This window comes from Ostrinia furnacalis, unplaced genomic scaffold (assembly GCF_004193835.3).
Source record: "Ostrinia furnacalis isolate ACB-3 unplaced genomic scaffold, ASM419383v2 OfSCF2162, whole genome shotgun sequence".
In the NCBI taxonomy this organism is placed as follows: domain Eukaryota; kingdom Metazoa; phylum Arthropoda; class Insecta; order Lepidoptera; family Crambidae; genus Ostrinia; species Ostrinia furnacalis.
Window position 1 is genome coordinate 394,662 of NW_021132401.1, and position 19,679 is coordinate 414,340.

Consider the following 19,679-nt stretch of genomic DNA (forward strand, 5'->3'; position numbering starts at 1 on the left):
GACGTCGGCGTACCTATGGACACTACTGACGTATTTATAAGAACGTTTGACGCTGACGTCGTACACCTAACATCGGCATTATCAGCGTTATCAGAATTCCATGTGGTGCACGGCAATCAGCCGACCACAGCTCGCTGCCTAATGGATTACCGGCAGAATTCGCGGTAGACTCGATTTACTCCGAATTCCTGCCATTAGCGATCAGACCACAAATTATTGAATTGACATACATGTAGTCGCTACAAGCCATTTTGTTGCAAAATTGCAACTATTATAACTAACGTAAGACAGTCTTTGGCTTGATATGACGTCGTATGTACGAGTTTGAATTAAAATTTAGTACTTTAAAATGCAATTTTCTCGCATTCCCATTGGTCGCTGCTTCAAAAGTAGTTAATAATTCGCTAGAAATGCAATAATTTGCAATTCTACGTAAATTATTGGTTTCCAAGGGAATAAGCCTGACAACCTCACTGTGGCATCTTACATGCTTGTAATAGGTATCATTTTGCAACAGAAATATCCAACAATCAGGGTTCAACTACCCACCATACTTGTTTATCTAGAATACCTGATACTTATTTATTAAAATGGCCACCATGTTCTATCGAGGATATTATTATAATTGAAACTCTATCTTTAGCGCGGCAAATTATTATCCTTATCTGTATTCTAGAAACCCGATACTTAGTGCATACTGCAGGGTTTAATGCTGGTCCTATACATATTTTACTGTTAACCCGGCGCCAATGACGTGAAAATAATTGCAAAGACGATGACCCCGGGTCATATTGACCCATACTTCATCGATCATTTTTCAGGAAATTGAACAAGTAATCTTAATTTTAATTACTGTCTATGTTTAAAGGGTTCTTTACTGAGCTAATAAAACAAAAATAATACTAATACATAATATAAATCAATTTTTTATAGATTTTTAAACAAAACATGAAAAAATCATGTTTAAAAACACAATGAGTCTATATTTTTTGTTTTTGGTAAAGATTTTTAGTATTTATAGAAATCAACAATGTTATATAGTGAAAAATAGATAAAATCAACTTCTTATATGCAGATACAATGAGATCAGTCTTCTACTTCATCATTCAGAGTCATGGAACTGCTGCAACTGGTGCAGTATGTAATCAAATGGTCTGGGCATGTAAAAGTGGCATGACGCACTTGCCGACGTCGTACTAATGCAAGGTCGAGATTTTCCGAAGACTGAGTCCACATTACTTGCGTCTTTTTCACATTCGTTGCCATTTCTAAGTTTTGGCTATAACAGCCTGAAATTCTTCACTTTCGGAATCCGACTCTTCTAGCAGCGCTTCATTCTTGCTGGGTCATTTAACAAAGTCATTTTGACTAAAACTTAAAAAAGAACAACATAAGCTAGCACTAAACACAAAATAAGCGAATAAAAGTAAGCCACAAAATCACCGCGCCACCGATGACGCCGGGTCATAATGACCCGTTTTAATTTGAAGCCTGTGTATCTTGCTACGCAAGTGGAGTCACAATGAGTTAACTAACGGAATGGACTTAGGGAGGTTGTATCTCCAGCTATACGAACGATCGAACCACAAAATGGACGCAAAAAAAAATTATGAACGTTTGAAAATGCCTCGGGTCAATATGACCCAGCGTCATTGACGCCGGGTTAAGCTAGATATACACAAAGGAACTGCATAGGTATTTACTTTCAATAGACATGTAACTTCTTTAGTTTCATGCATGGCTAAACAATCAATAAATCTCCTTAGCCTGGAGAACCTTTAAAAAGAGAGTTAGTGTTGATTTTAAAATTGAATACATTTTCAATTGAAGAAATGCAATATTCTTCAATTGAAAAAATACAACAAAAGGAATTTCTTTTATGAAATTCACAATCGTGCGATAACAATTAGCAATTTTCTTACATTTTTTGGTGTCGTTCAATTAATTAACTCTACTTTCTCGGTATTTCTCAATAATTAGAGCAAATTAGAGCTATTTCTAAATCTTTTTAGGTTTTTTCTATAGATGTTACAAATATGTACTAATTTTACCACAATTGTACCTTAACACTCGTGTAAATCCAGCTTTAGGTAAGTGGAGAGCAAGGCGTCTAATAGCTCGAATTACAAAGATACTCGTAAGATTAATTATTGCTCGGCAGACCTGCTCCGCTTGACTGCAATACTTTATTCTATAAAAATGCAAAATTACCTTGTTCTTAGACTTCTACTTAGAGTTCGAAACTTTTTCAAGACCTTGTACTTATAGGACTTATGAGAAAAGATTTATCATTCCTTGTATTTAATTTTTTTCTTTCAATTTTAAAGTGTAACAATTTACTGGTAAAATATAAATGAACACGAAGATAGTCTAATCCATGAATACGATGGAAAGAAGTAACAAAAAACCATCACACATCGGCTCGGGTGCAGAGAAAACTCATATTTTATGTTTTCTAGAAAAAAGTTAAAGCGGATTTAACTGTGAATACAAAATAAAATTACCTAATTCAAAGAAAATGTAATATCTGTTTTCACGCTATACACTTTATTCATTTTAACACGATTGAGCTTTTTAAGTCCCTATGTGATTTAATGCAAATCTTTATTTCTATTTTATTAAGACAATAACAATACTAATCCAATAAAAGCAACTGTGTATCTTTGTGACTTCTCTACCGAGTCGCTATTATTCTCACTGCAAACAAAGCTCGAGCAAAGTATATTTTAACTTTGTAGTAAACTTTCGTAGGATCTTAGCTTTATCTCTTGACTTTGCGAGGAAATAGTTTCCAGTCTGTTTGTAGACTCCTTTCATTTGAGAATTGCGAAAAGCTTTTAAGAACACAGAAAATAAAATAGATTACGTAATTTTGTAACAATGATGGCGTCTTACCAAATCTTTGGAGCTCGTGGGTGGATAGTTTATGTAAGGTGGTAGTAATCTTCGCAATATGAGGCCTAAGAGTTATATTGCCAAGCCAATACGTATGTCAGAGCGCGACTTTACCCATCCATTAGTAGAGTCGGCCATAAAATATGCTAGAGCGATGTAATAAAATTAATCAAGGTTAAATATTTGTTTTATGATGCGATTTTTACCCAAGGACAATCCAATTACAGTAGAACGCCGATTATCCGAATTAATTGGGACCGGGGTCGATTCGGATAATCGAAAATTCGGTTAATCGAACATAGACTGGTAATAAAGAAAAAACGTGTTAAAAATGAACTGACACACATAGAATAAACTTTATTAACTGTGTTTAGAGTTCTACAATATCGCTCAGTTGAAAAATATCTAGACTCCTGTGAGTTCCAACTTCTTACAATACAACAAAACAAAAATTACTAGGTTTAAATTTTTTATATTACGCTTAGAACCGATTCGGATAATAGGCTAGTTTCCTAAAAAAATTTTTTTAGTCCGTCATGTTTAATATCAAAAAATATTGGACACATATATTTTTATTTGTCAATCTAACAAATAATTACATAGTTATGGTGCGTTGAAGTTCCGCACGACGTCACAACGTGCGGCACTTTTATGCAAGCATTGACGTCACGGGCCTCTTCTTATGAACTTTGGCGCGCTTTATCTCTTTAAATTTTCATTAGTTTGAAAAAGTGAAAAATACGTGTAGAGTATTTTTTGATAAGTTAACTGACGGACTAATTAAAACTCTTGCTTTTTGACCCAGGAAACATCCCTATTGGCGATTCGGTTAAAATCGGCGTTCGGATAATCGGCGTTCTACTGTACTTATATTGAGGTAAAATAACCCAATTTCAAGTATATCATCGTTTGTTTGTTTGTTTGTTATGTTATGTCTAGACCACTGATCCTGAAACTTGTATTAATTACAGTTGGTAGAGCAAACTCGTAATTTTCAAAATCTGCAAATTTCCACATATATAAGTAGCGATAATAATTCAGAAACGAATTCGCGGGCAGACGCTAGCACACGAAGAAATTCTTTGTGTAAAATGAAATTGAATTTCTCGAGGGTTTGCAAAGAATATCTTGCGTTCTCGAGTAGGTGCTCCATCGAAGGAATTCTATAAATCGAAAGATGCACGCTTTTATTACCTACTTGGAAACCTTATAGCTGTTTTGCATTTTCTACGTTTACCTTTGGCATGGGTATAACGTTACAAAGAAGTTCATTTCTTGCAGGGAAACCCCGATCCGCCGCAATACGTTGGAACAATCCGCAAGCTTTGTCACAAAGGAACTGCAGTCGGAATGGAGTGGATTTATTGAGTTTACTCGTTGTGAGTGGGTAGTACTCTATTAGTTCTATTCCTATTTGATATCCACATACGCAAATACTGCTATTATTATTGTGTTGTTAAAAGTAGACTCACGCAGTACGAAGTACGAAGTAGACGCAGCGTGGGAAGTCCACCTACAAGGTGGACCGACGACATCGTAAAGGTGGCAGGGAAGCGCTGGACGCAGGCCGCTACCAATCGATCAACATGGAAAGCATTGGGGGAGGCCTATGTTCAGCAGTGGACGTCCTATGGCTGGAATGATGATGATGATGATGAAAAATAGACTCTACATTGAACCATCTAACATAAGAATTTTTTTTCCATGACGACTGAATTGGCTGAGGCTTCGAATTCAGCATCATTTCACCGTATGTGAGTACTGCCTGCTCCCTGTCAGCATTTTTGTTGAGGTCATCGGTTCATCGAGCATAGGGTGTTTGCCAAAAAGGAGCACAGGTTTCTTTTCAGGCTTCGTACCTATTCCAAATTGAAACTAATTCATAACTATAATATCATAGTACATACTTATCTTACCTTCAAACGTTATATAGATAAACTATGTACCTATTATGTGACGAACTAGCAAATTAATACCGTTCCGGATATTGAAGCTGGAAGATTCCTCATATACTTAGACAAATACTTACATATTGGAAAATCGATTAATGTGCGTGACTGCGTGTGGGTGTACTGTACAACCCACGTTTAACTTAACCTATTTACGTATTTGATTCCAAATGGAAAAAGCCAATATTTTCCCTTTGATGTGCTTGATCAATCTTTCGGTTTGCTGAATAGACGGATCGTCTGCCCACACTCATTCTTGAAAATATTTATCAATAGGAGAATAAGAAATATAAAAGTGTTACAGCTTCCAAAGAAATATTATCAGAAAAATCTATTTATTTAAACACATAGTCCAAAACATTCAAAACTAATTGCTCTAAATATACCTGTGTTGTGCATTAATGCGCAGTAACAGCTGCTGTAATTAATGAAATGAATAATAATTAAAAAGTGTTTCAATCCGACGCCACTTGCTTACTGAACCTTGGGATTTATCCCGCTGAATTTCTCGGAAATGTTCTGACAGAGTTATAAATAAAGTGCTCACATATTTCGGCTTTTACCGCCAAGCAATATAGCTAAACTGTGGAGAGACACGCCGGCGCTCTTTTATGCTATTACGTGAAAAAAACTTTATGGTAGAGGCAAAATTTAAACCATAATCAACGAAGGTAAAGTTTACGTTTTGCAATAAAAATAATTATGATTAAACTTTAAACAAAACTGAACTCACTTCTAACACTACTGTCTCTAAAATAACAGTCTTTATCTTTATTAGTAAATGAAAATGGAAAATTTTGGTTGAAATTTCAAATTGATGAGTAATGTTATGAATATTAACTGACTCAAAAGTGGAACTGTCAAACTTAATTAATTTAAAGATCGGACCAATATATTTATCTTATTATTGTGTTTTATTTGTGTAAGGGCTGATTTTTCAATCGTCAGATATCTTTTATCTGCAGAATAAACTTGTCATGTTGACATATTTCCCATACTGAAACTGTCAATGTGTCAAACTTATTCTTCAGTTAAAAGTTATCCGACGATTGAAAAATCAGCCCTAAAAGGCATTTAAATTGCATTAGTGTAGGTAATTGATAGAGACGTGAAAATGTCTTTCTGAATTACAGACAATAATTTGACAATAAAAAACTTTTATTAAACTTGTAAGCTTTCAACCTCGACAGCTGCAAAATAATGTAAGAAAAAGAGTTACTAAGCTTTCTAAATGCGATATTTCAGCACTGAAAACGGTCTGAAAATATACAATTTCATTCGTAATACTTACATTTGGTCAACCTTAGAATTTCCCCAACAAAGTTTTTAAGATAGCTGAAAATTCTTGTCATTTTTTTTTATTTATTTAATTAATAGGAGAACCAACAAGTACACTAGAAAACAGTGTGTATTGTAGCAGGTTTTTGGACTGGTATTAAAAAATTTTCTTTGAAAATCATCTTACCAACTAACACGTATACAAAAAAATTAACGGCGACTGTGTATGAAGTAGAAAAATGTGTTACTTTTATAGGAAATAATACTAACCGTTGTATCTCACGTGGACATGAATGGGCTATCAGTGATCTGATGACTTTCTAGCTGGTCATTAGGGAGTTCTCGGTGGGTCGGAATCTCGGCCGGTCGGTCAAAGGCCAAGCTTGGAGAAAGGCTATCGTGATGTGCAGCCATATTTAGCTTTACGTATGTACTTCAGACACATTTGTGTTTCAAAATGTGCCCTATTACAGTCACATAGGGTGCCAGCGTTAATCTTGATGCGCAGTCGTCTTTACGTGCTGTGTTCGGGCAAGCCATTCTCTTGGTAATGAAGTTGAAAATGGCTGCTTAAAGTTTATTCAGCTAAAACATTTTGCTTTGTTAATGTGGGAGTCTCAGAATGCTTTGTGGTGATATAAGAAAAGAATGAGGAATTTGAAGAACTCTTCAAAATAGAGCTCAACTAGATGTTACCTTAGTGCTATCTTTAAAGAGGTACGAAATATGTAAGTTGAAATGCAACTTGTATCCGAAACTTTGAATTTTTTACCGTTAAGCCGCGAAATCCTAACCGGCGGACTGAGTGTGATATTTACACGTATAATCTCGGTATGGATTTTCGTAGACGAAGGCGGAACGGGCGCCTAACGACCGCGCCGACCTCAATCCGAGCTATAAAGCCGAGTACAGACGCGCGCACCGACAACACATAAAGTCTTTGGCAATAATCGTCCGATTCAATGTAAAGAGTTCAGCTGAGCAACCTTCGCGCGTTCTCAGAAGCTCGCCCAAGCGACCGGTTGGGCTGTTGCCGCGCTTTCCAGGAAGAGCGGCCCGCACCCGATTCGATTTTTAAAATAGACGCGTTCCGTTATACGTGGCGATAGAACTCCGATTTATGGCCAGTCAATTAGACGTTGTGTAATCTGTAAATGAGAGTAACTATTTTAATCCCAGCCAGTTTCCGAGTGAAAGGGGTTTCCTACTGAGTGAACTTGTAAAACAGGTACAAACTTTCCTCCGGCCGCTCAGATTATAAATTCATCTCGAAACTATATTACTGGTATGTTGGAGATCGTCGTTATTTTTAGACGCGTCGATACTCGGTACTGCCATGAAATGTAAATGAACTATTGTATCATACTTTTTAGCACGGCATGCATAAGTAAATGCTGCGGTGTCATATGGTGGGTGACGTCACAACACGCCGGTCGTAGGACTGGGTGACCTAATAGGTCGCCTTCACCTTATTTACTTATTTACGTAGAGTTCACTACCGTTCAAACCGCTAAAGAATACATGTTGTTAAGTCATGTTTCTCGTTCAACAATAACGATATGGTATTTGTTTAATACTCGAGGTTATCGTTCTTTGTATCCTTCACGAGACATGGTGACGAGTTATTATTTATTGCTTGTTTGTATTCACGAAGGTGTTATGCAGTTGCTGAGAGACGGTTGTGCTCGGTTAAGCGTTGTAATCTGGAATTCTGCAACAATGCGAGATACACTCCGCATCTGCTCTATGCATTATGGAGGGATAAAGGGAACATCTGCTCGCTTACATTGTGTTGCTTTGGCTTTGTGTAGCTTCAATTTAATTGACGCGTATTCCTACAGCTTAATACGAAAAGTATTGGATTTAATCGTTGGTAAGTCATTCAGTATAATTTACCTTAATGCAAAAAGTGTAAATTAATGACTATAAGCTACAATCAAAAGTAAGTAAAATACTTACGTTAAAGTAGTTTAAACCCCATTTCACGTCAAATCATTCCTGACAATATCTGCCGATCAACCAAGACCTCTTTTGGGGTAGAATCCAGCCCCCAGCAGAGCTCTATTAACATCATCAGAATCTATACTGATTACTATACTCTCCTTTTCGAGTCAGCCTGTGGTAATTTATATCACGACAAAAACACCACTGGTCCTAAGAGTTTCCCTATAATCAAATTCTTTAAGTAACTAATATGATCCTTTCAGGGGACTCATTTTCTGGCGAATGTGCCAAATCACACATCTAGAGTCTCTATATTCCCATGTAATATCAATAACTACTAAATACATAAAGTACATTGAAGTACCACCTTCGGCCTGATCGTCACTTACCATCAGGTGAGATACAGGCCAGGCTCGTTGTGGATAAAAAAAAGTCTCAATTTAAAGACTTGTCTCTATATTCAAATGTTCAATATTATATTCACTAATAAACCATCTAATACTATCTTCTATTTGTCTCAACATTCCCTTGATCCTTGATTTCTGTTTACCTTTACTAAACAATGCTATTGCGACTGAAACTCCGGTAAACTCGGGAGCTTAGTTACTTCATACCAGTATTGTTGGCATGTGAATAGCTTGCCCATTCTGTTGATGGGTAATCAATAACTGCGGCCATATGATACGTGGCTGTAATGGAAACTGCGGACTAAATACGGAAAATATCAAGTAACTACATATTTTTGTAATTTAATAAGTGGTTCGGTATCGAATCTTATAATAATATCTCGATACTAACTACGCAATTTGTTGGATTTAAGTCAAAACTCATAAATGGGTCAAAACGACTTACGTTAAAGCAAAAATCAGTCAAAAGTAGTTTTAACCGATGCCCTTGGTCAATATCACATAAGACTGATTTTTTCCAGTCAAAAGTGAATTTGACCAAGGGCGTTAGTCAAAACAACTTATTGCAGTTTTGCAAATTCAGTCAAAATTCATGTACAAAGTTACGAATAACGAAAATTACTAGGTCAAAACCACTTGACTGGAAAAATCATTCAAAAGTGGTTTTGACCGATTATGAGTAAGTTTTGACTGATGAACAGATATAAAAAACCAGTCAGTAAACCTTTAAGGAAAACAGAAGACAATCAAAATTCGCCCGGGTTTATTGCTTTATCATAGTTCAGATTGTGATAAACGAATAAATCGGTGAGTAATCTGTCTGTTAAATTTTCCTTGTAACTTTCAAGGCTGAAATATAATTTGATTATCTCATTATCTTCGGGAAAAAGTGAAGTGTTTAAATTCTACTAAATAATAATGAACTTGAATGACAATGATTTGTAATCAATTATTATTGTTATGTAAGTGTAATAAAATTAGAAATTTATAAAACTCAACTCAAGGGGAACCCCCCTAAAATGTCCCCCATTTAATGTCAATTTAAACTAATGATCAACGCGTTTTAACTTTTTGTAGTAAGGGAACACTGTTGAATACATCATATTTACTATTGTCTGATACTTTTCTTCATACCTATTTCTATAGAGAGATAATGGAGATAATAACCAATGCCTGTGAAGTCTTGTGGCCAGTGCCGTATTATCCATAAGGCACTTTAGGCCAGTGCCTAGGGGCCCACTATGGCCAGGGGCCCACTATGACCAGGGGCCCAGCACTCCCGATAAAATAATGAAAAAAAAAAGTTAAAGATTATTTATATGCAACAAAACTCAAATCACCTCAAAACTTCGCCTTATTTTGGTTTACACATTCAATCGTCATAATTCGATATTGTGGAACCTAGTTCATTTTCGTGACGTTGACATTACTGCTTTGGTTTACATGACAGGTCGACGGTCGACGCCCTTCAGAGGCTAAAAAGCCTCACTGCGGAGGCTAGGGAGAGGGCTGAGGGTGTGTTGGCTGTATCATTCGATATAGCCAACGCTTTCAGTACCATCCCCCATTCCACCATATGCTCTAGGCCAGGGTTTCCCAATTTTTTTTTGCCAAGGAACCCTAATTGATTGTACTTTTCCTAGCGGAACTCCCGTACTACTCCGCCCGCACGTCCTGCCCCTCCCTTGTGTTGTGCGTAAACAAGTCGGTGCGAGCGAACAACGTCGGTCACGAAACGTGGGATAATATTTTTACGGAACCCTTGCGGCCTTTCCACGGAACCCCAGGGTTCCGCGGACCACCATTCGGGAACCACTGCTCTAGGCACTTCAACATCACAGAGTGCCTCAGTACCTTCGAGCGCTGCTGGCCGATTACTTACGGGACCGCGAAGTCCTGTATGTTAACAGAGACGGCCAGCTCAAACGGCGCGGTGTAACCAGCAGGGTTCCGCAGGGTTCGGTGCTCGGTCCCCTCTTGTGGAACCTAGGCTTCAACTGGCTCCTCCGGGGCGTCCTTCTCACGGGCATTAGTGTCATATTATGCTATGCGGATGACACTTTGATCACTGCCCGGGGAAGACATTTGGGGCCGCGGCATGGCTGGCGTTGGCGGGCGGCATATTAGTTGCTCGCAGAATACGACGCCTCGGCCTGAAAATCGCGCTGGAGAAGACTGAGGCCCTCTTCTTTCCGGGGCCTCGCCAGCGCACCCCTCCCGACGCGTTGAGGACGTTAGGATTGATGTCAAAGGCCAGATGAGATATCTGGGCCTCACGCTTGACGGGAGATGGCATTTTAGCCCGCACTTAAACGGGCTAGCGCCACGCCTCCTCAAGGCAGCCGGCGCACTGAGTTGGCTCCTCCCGAATTTGGGAGGGCCACAAACGAGGTTTTTTTTTTTTTATCCACAACGAGGAAGCTCTTGGCCTGTATCTCACCTGATGGTAAGTGATGATCAGGCCGAAGGTGGAAGCGAGCTTCACCCGAAATCCTCAACCACGGAGGAACTGGCTATCTTACCTCTAACTGCCGGAACACAACAATGCTGTTAACATGGTTGTTATGGCGACAGACTTAGGTAAGATGGTGGTAGCTAGCCAGGCGGACTTAGAACAAGCCCTACCACCAACCAAACCGAACAGAAAAATCTGCCCCCACTGGGAATCGAACCCGGGACCTCTGCGTCTGAAGCAGGTGGTCTTACCACTAGACCACAGAGGCGGTTAAAGGTGCCGTCGACTTTATGCCTGCGCTCTGAGGAGCATGGCGCTGTATAGCGCCCCAGTCTGGGTGGATGCACTCAACAAGAGGGAGAATTCTGCCCTTCTGCGCAGACCCCAGCGGGCCATAGCGCAGAGGGTCGCAAGGACCTACCGCACGGTAGGGCACTCTGCGGCGTGCGTCCTCGCTGGTACTCCTCCTTGGGAGCTAGAAGCTGGGGTCTTGTCTGTCATCTATCACTGGATGGCAGACCAAATGGCGCGTGGAAAGCGCCCGGAGCGGTGCGGCGCCGTCACGAAGACATGACTCGCGCGCAGTTTAGCCGCCGCACTCTGGAAGCCATTGGTCCTGTTCTGGACCAATGGTTGGAACGACCGAACGGGTTCCTCAGGTTCCGTCTGGCGCAGGTGCTGACCGGGCATGGCTTCGGTTCGTACCTACATAGAATCGGGCGAGAGGAATCCCCGTGTGCCACAAATGCGGCGCGGCGGATGACACGTTGCAGCACACCCTCGCGGTCTGCACAGGCTGGGAGGAGCAGCGCCGTGTCCTCACTGTGGTCGTGGGCCGGGATCTTTCACTTCCGAGCCTGGTCATCACCATGCTGGGAAGTGAAGGATGCTGGAAGGCGATCGCCTCCTTTTGCGAAGAGGTCATCCTTCAGAAGGAGGCAGTGGAGCGCGAGCGGGAGAACGATCCTCTCGTCTCATCGCTCCGCAGGCGGAGAAGGGGACGGAAAAGGCGGTTGTACGACCGTTATACTCTGCCCCCAGGTGGCGGCCAGCAGGCCGGGGGTGCGGGGGCATTTCCGTCGGACCCCCACAAGGGGGGCGTGTAGGGTCCACCGTGTAGGCGAGCTGTCGCTGTAGCGTGTTGTCTCGGAAGTCTAAGGCTACGGCCGGATACTTGCGACACCCCCACTCGGCCTACGACGGAACGCCGCGGAGGTTTCAGTAGGTATACCCCGTCCTTTTCCCTTTTTAGGGCGCCGGGAGTCCCACATACAACCCTGTCCCCCGGCAGTGGTGACGGTGCGCAAAGCATTTCCTCCGCGACAAAAAAAAGGGGGGCCCGAAACGAGCTGTGCCTAGGGGCCCCGAGATGGTTAATCCGGCCCTGCTTGTGGCATCTGAAAACTCCAATTGATCTTGTGTCTAACATCAACTTTAATTAGAAGCTGTCGATAACAATCGCTTTTCTGATTGATGATACATTATGAATCCCCGCTTGTGGGTGCCTTAATTAATAATCAAATGCTGGTAAGTACTAGCAGAGACTCTATAATTTCCTTTGATAACCAATAAGTATACCCTTATCTTATCTCGACACTTATTTCACTACATACTTCTTCTTTCCTTTAAGATTCAAACAAGAGGCATACAAAGTCGCATTCATATGCGTTAAAAGTAAAATAAAATGTACAAACACACTTTTGTGAAAGTATTATTTTGTTGTGTTCCCCTCGTAAGGGCGATAGTCTTTTTCCAGCTTTAATAAGTACAATATAAATCCTCTCTCCGAGATATTACTTCGCGGATGCGGCTTAAAAACATCAATTTTTTGCAATGTCGCGCTTTCGCTTCCATCTTGTTACCTATTTTAAAAAACAGACGCAGGACTTTGTGGGCCCAAAAGGATAAAATTATATCGGACCACATATGACTCGATCTTGAGCCCAAAGCTGAACTGCATACGGTCAGTTTCGGCTTGCAACTGATACAGATCAAAGGCAGTATTTCAATCAGTTCGTTAGACAGTTTCGTCGAGCGGTTTCGCAGTAGTCCCCCATTGAAATTTAAACTAGCCGCCTTCTGGGAAAGCTTTGCGACTATATAGTTACCTTTTTGCTTGATTTTGCGTTGCCTGCTGAACAGAGCCCATCCCTAATAAGGGAGATGCCCACTGGGCGAGGCTAATTGTTAATTTAAGGGTAACGAGACCGTGAGGTGGTCCTGATTTCAACTTTACCCAACTAGAACGGATTTAAATGGCCGCTAACTATGACACAGTTCCTGGTAGATACTGCCTCTACTGGTGACGTTTTCGGAGAATCATAATAACTAAGTCAGGACAAGACATTTAAGTGTAAAGTTTCGTAACAGCCGGTTGAGTTTCGAGTACACGTTCCACTCTAATTAGCATTTCCTGAGCGGCAAATTGATTCGGTGAAGCAACAGAAAGTAGAATATTTACGAGTATTTATTTCACATCACGTCTGATGAGGAGACAGGGGGCTGTAAAAGTTGTTCGTGGAAGCGCATAAGTAATTACTTCCTAAGAGCCTAAGGTCAGAGGCGACGCCGCGTTCGGTTTAATCGGCATGCATAATGTTGTGCTATTGTGAGACGTTCCCCGAACAATAACCCGTTCAATTTTCGAAATGAGACAATGCAAAAAATGAATAAGACCATGGCATAACAACCCTTGGGTCGCCGGTCGGAGGCTTCTCAGGATTAATTACGAGTTCTGAGTAGGTCCGCCACCGGGCCATTGGTTCTCGGTAAGCTCGAATCGAAAAAGGAGCAAAAACGGGCGCGCTGTTCTGGGAAGACGCATACCTGCGCAATCGTTGCGCGCAGCCATCCAACCTTTTCCGTCCGACTAGCGTTTCGAAAGAACACACGATTTTCCTAGTACTCTTCTCTTTGCTTTCACAAACAAAACGGAAATCTCGCGTATGAATACACGGTAAATCATTAAAATGATAATTACTGTAATGACAGCGCGGCTCGCCGACTAGTAATGTGTTTCTGATGTCGTAGAAATAATGTTATGTAGTAAAAAATCTTTAGTAATGTTATCAGTGTGTAGGTTATCATTATTAATGAGGTACAGTCGATATAGGAGATACATTTTGAAGGTTACCCAACTTCTTAGTACACAACTTTATCGTTTTACAATGTTTTAAGACCGTGTGTAACAGTTTTTATGCTTTTTTATGCTTAACTTGCAAAAAATATTACACCTAAAGTTTATAAATTATGCAAAATGTAAGTGAAGTGATATTGCAGACATTTCAACTTTGAAAATATTTCTGTCTGTCTGTGTTTAATGTCTTTAAAATCCTATATTAATGCGTCTGAAAAATTATCTCCATTACAAGTTTAGCTGCTATCTAATACCTGATAATATACTCTAAATTATTTTACATTATAACCCGTATCTGCCGCCTTTAAAACAGGCTCTGTAGTTCGTTCTACAAACACAAACACTTGTTCTCCTTTTCTATAGTTCTAGTAGCAGGATCCTAGAATAATTTAATCAACAAATAGAGAAAAAGAGGATCCAATTTGTACTTTCAACTTTTTAGGTCTACATCCCACCGATATTCTGCTAAATGATCGAGTCAATGGATGCTAATTGGCTTCCAAGATAGTCCACAGTTTATTTATAATCTCGCAAATTGTACTTGCAAATGACACGTAATTTGCATGTTCATCCAAGGCGTAGTTACATTTTCCAATTCTAAAAATCCAGCTACATCATGCTTCTGATCTTTCTAATTCGATCTTATGCGGAAATAATTGTGTCAATTCTTGATATTTTTACTATCTTCGATAAACAAAACTTCTGAGCACTTAACACATGTGTTGCTTGTCTCATTGACAGGTGACATTCCTAAACGTCAGATGCGCGTGCGCTGATTCGAACCATTTGTTGTTTTGTTTGCGACAGTCTTATGTAGATTACTTCGTTAGCGCCAGTTAGATGACTATAATATAATTCTAATTGGCTATCAGCTGGTTTCCATACATCAATCGGCTGTGCTCCAGTCCAGGTAGTTTTTGAAATAAGCTCGTACCAATATTCCTTAGCTTATTTACTTAGCTTTTACTATTCTGACGAATTTAAAAAAAAACTCCATGTCAGAAATTATTAGGTATGAAGCTATCCTTATGACTTTAGTCCTTTTTTGTATGATCGTCGCAACCAATCAGGTTTCAGTAAGTTCAAAGGTGATTAAATAACTTTTAACAGCCTTAACTTCTACAAGGTTTAGTATTGTTGTGTTTTTTCTTTCGTTTGTTTAAAACATGAATAAAGATTAGATAAGATTATTTAGTAAACATTTTCGACATAAAAACAAGTTGCGTCATTCATAGACTTTTGATACCAACTTTTACGATTCTATGAACACTAATAACATCGGATTGAACTCTGTTGGAAACAAACAACAATATGAAAAACTATCGTCCATAATCTTCTATCAAACACTACCACAATTTTTGTAACGAAAGACGCAAGATTTTTCCTAGAAGCGCGGAATCCGCTTGGGAATGGTTGTTACTGTAAAATTCTACTGAAACTTAGATATTGGAAATAACTGAAATGCGCAGCCAAGAAAATATTAAAACTGCAAGCTTTAGAGTAAAAAATATCAATTTCAAATACCCAGATTGTTTGCTTGGTTTTATAATTGTTATGTTTGGTACCAGAACCCGTTCCGTCAATTGGTGTTTGTCTGGGTAGTTAATTTTAAAGGAAATATTTATATTCTAATTAAGTACTCTTATAGTAATATTATGTGGTTAACTATGTTGGTTTCACAATTATCTAAGTTAGAATTGTATATAGCTCATAAGCATTCATTGTGTAAACTGTTTGTTGACCCCAATAAATGAAAAAAAAAATATATTCATTGCATTCAATACCCATATCACCAACGATAGTCATTTCTCATTATTTTGTTCGTGCAGTTCTTCAAATATTCAACGCCTCTGCAATTTTTTCAATTCCGCTGCGGTTTGTGTATCTGACAATTCAATTTGCCCATGCTATTTGGAAGCCATTTTTAAACATTTGACATGCAGTCAAACGGCAACGTATACATTGTCAACATTGCTAACTTTCCATTTTCTGTTCATATTTTTTAACCGTTAAAGTTTTTAGAAACCCGTTTACGCTTAAATCGTTTTCCTGTATTATCTATGTGATATACCGAAATCGATTTCCAGGATTGGATAGGATTAATTAAATCTAGGAGCAAATGGTATTAACGAAACATAGCTGTCATGAATAATGAAGCTGCAGCACCTTAATTGCTAAACCAATTTACGTTAAGCGTTCCTGAGAGCTGCCATTCAATCGTAATATCGGTCCGCAATTCTCGGAGGGAATAAAATAATTTCATCAATAGGTAGTTAATATGAAAATTAAATGAAATAAACTGGAAAGTTGACATCGTATAATTATGGCAAACGTTAATATTATAACAACATTAGAAAGTAAGATATAAATTGTGGTCATGGATGTTTTCGGTAAAAGTAGTTTTTAAATAGAAGTTTGTTCAATATTATCGGAAGAAAGAGTTCCAGTTGGATACAGAAGACCAATTACTTAAGAGAGGTATACCTGAAACAGTTAAATAGAAGATTGTCCAATATTACCTACATTATCAGGAAGAAAGAGTTCCAGAGCTATACCTAGAGCTGACTGACGTAGTTTATTTTTAGAACAACAGCATATTCCTTGATGTAGCATCAAATAACATTTCAGACGCAATGTCTACACAAAATTTACGTTTCGTCGAGAAGAGAAAGATTTGAAGGAATAACCTTGAGGAAGGAGTGAGAAATTATTTCACTAATAGAAAGCTACACTTATACAACACAATACTTATTTTCGAGTTGCAGAGGCACACTTTTTATGCCAGAACCGGACACAATTGGGGAGTGAAAGTTTTCGAGAATCGAAATCCACGTGAGCGAAGCCGTACGGAAAGCATAATCAAAACTCACTGAAGATAAAAACAAAACTGAATGAGTTGTAAAATTGATCATTCCATTGAGTTGGTCAATAATAACGAAATATGAAAACTTGAAAATAAAATACCTCCTTTAAGTAAATTATGAAAAATATAAACAACATTCAAACAAAAGCTCTTGAAATCAATTACTTGAAAATGTTACCTATCAGTAAACAAGCTGATTCTTGAAATACAATTATTTACGGTAAATTTCTACGAACTTAAAAATGTTAACCATACCATTTCAATTTAAAGGCTTGTGCGTCAGAAGTCAACTGAAATACGTAAGTAATAGCTTGTTTAAAATTATCATTTTATGTAACGATTGACTGAGTAGAATGCTTAACATTGTAATAATTGTTATTATTAGTTATTATTGCCGATACAGTTGGACACCGCACCGGTCATTTCCTTCGGCATTGTAATTTCTCGTAACTGTTTATTACGTACCGTGTGACCGCAATGTTTGTTTTATGGTATCTATGCCTGGAAGTAATTATGTAGTTGTATTCTATTGAACGCTAGCTCCTTCTAGGATTATCATAAACGGTATAAATATTTGAAAAAAGTGAGGGTATGCAAACCTTAATTTCGAGATTTCAACTTAGTTAAGAAATCTCGCACGTATATTTTACTTTAAACTATCTCTTCTATAGATAGAGCGAGCCTCTTCTATGAATCGGTCTACGTCATAGACCATTAGCTAATAACAATAGCGGTCCCTTTCAAGTATAAAGAGGCAACAAAAAATGTCATTGTATCCTTACGTAGATAAACAAAGACGGTCGCAGTTCCCTGTACATCGTTTGCTTCGGCATTCCTGGTAAACACATGGACAATGCGTGATTGTTGGCCAATCACCGTGGCGCGTGGGCTATTGTAATTGGCCAGCTGTGACGAACAGTAGCTAGAATCTGTGTAGGCGAAGGCTTTGCAAAGGTTTCGATACGTTAGAATATGACAGGTGCAGATTTGCAAGCCATTCCAAGAATTTTTTTCGATATCATGGGCTCAGCTTCAACTTTCTTAGATATTATAGCCTGCAGTATTTACAAAATTCGTTTCTTATAATTTCTATACTCCTTAATTCAATTCCCTACTAATAAGTGTGTGAACTAATCAACGATATCATGGCAATTGAATATTAATCACGAGAAGCAAGTATAACTGTACACCATTGTTCGGTAAACCACTAAATTAGTACGTGTTTATTTATAAAGACATAACGTTAATTACGAATAGAAAAGATGCAATGAGCGGCTGCTGATATAAAAATTGCAAGAATGTTTTATTTACATCATACCAGAGAGCAATTAATCACTTTAAACGTTCAACGTTCTGAGGAAACGATCGCATTATCGCGTGATCGCGCGCTAATTGTTTTCGAACGAACTGAGCCAGCTCGCATCAAGTGTCGTTAAACAGTCAACGCATTTGCGAATAAATAAATTAACATACATTACACCAAACCTATTTGTTTCTTGAACAATAAGCAAAAACATAAACAACGAAGGCGACCATGAGCGTGATAGATATGACGCAGGATCGTTATCAGATTCTTATTAAATTTTTTTTATCATGATAGCACATTTGCATAACATGACTATATCTAAATCTTATAGCAAGTGGTGCCATTTAGTTTATCAAACACGCCGTAAACATTTTTTTTTCATAGAAGTAGAACTTTGAAAAAGTTCAAAGCAGATGGAATACAAAATTAAACGATGATATCATGGTTATACATAACAACTAATTTGCGGGCTTGACAAATTACGTCAGAGAGGAATATAATTGGTTCCAGATGATAATATGACGTCATGCGGATGGTTATCTCGTGGCGATACATGACCCGAAGATCTGAACCTGGTTGACCCGAGTGTGCTATGTTGGCGCCACTTGTTGGTTGAAGCTCGAGACTGTTGCGTCTCGCACTCATAAACAAAACAGTTCGTTTTTATGACCTTCCGCTGAAATCACCTTCTGTCTTTGATATTTTACGACTACAGAACTTCTTGGCTGGTTTCTGAGTACCTCTTACCCTTATTTTTACAGAAAATTGCAATATTCAAGTCGCTGTCGCAGTTTTTACAGAAGTTTTAAAAGTTTCAAAGTATATTCCAAAGTTTTCTCACCTGGTAGTTTAACCACCATTGGAGGCCTGAATGGGTTATTGGGATCCAATGTAAACGCCTTGTCTTAAAACTGAACACGGAAACACACAATCCCACTTATAATTACTTATATTTCCTCAAATCCACTTTATGCCGTTTCGCTTCTCGGTAAACTCTTTATAAACAGTTTCGTAGAAACCGAGTGCACTGGAGAAATTAATTTGCAGAAATCGACGTCGCCGGCGGGCGGCCGTCCGCGTACCGTAACAGAAACGCTTTCTAAGAACGCGCACATTCAATTTCACTCAATGTTGGTGTATTTTATCACAGATAACGATATCGCGACGAGAGGTGACAGTTCGGCGGTGCTGGCGCCGGCGTAAACAATCCCCTGTCGGATGCCAAAGTCGACTGGAGTCGGCGCGAGGCGCGGAGCCGAGCGGCGTGTAAACAGCGCGCGGGGCGGGGGGTGCGACGGAGAGCGCGCGCCCGTTCCGTTCCAACTTGCCGCGCGTCGTGCCGCCACTTCCCAGAACAGCCAACCTTGGCACTTCTACGAAATAACTCGAGGCATTGTCACTAATTTATAAAACTTATGTTCTTCCGTCCAAGGTTGGCGAGTACCA

At 39.1% G+C, this 19,679-nt stretch overlaps 1 protein-coding gene across 1 annotated transcript in view; it reads right to left on the reverse strand.

The window, feature by feature from the left end:
- The window catches only part of SOCS2-12 (protein), a 38,237-nt gene extending 18,769 nt beyond the window's left edge, over nucleotides 1-19,468 (reverse strand). The window contains exon 1 of the mRNA XM_028307340.1: nucleotides 19,075-19,468. Coding sequence (XP_028163141.1) covers nucleotides 19,075-19,093 — 19 coding nt within the window. The 5' untranslated portion in view covers nucleotides 19,094-19,468. The remainder of the gene's footprint in view (nucleotides 1-19,074) is intronic.
- Between the last annotated feature and the right edge of the window lie 211 nt (nucleotides 19,469-19,679).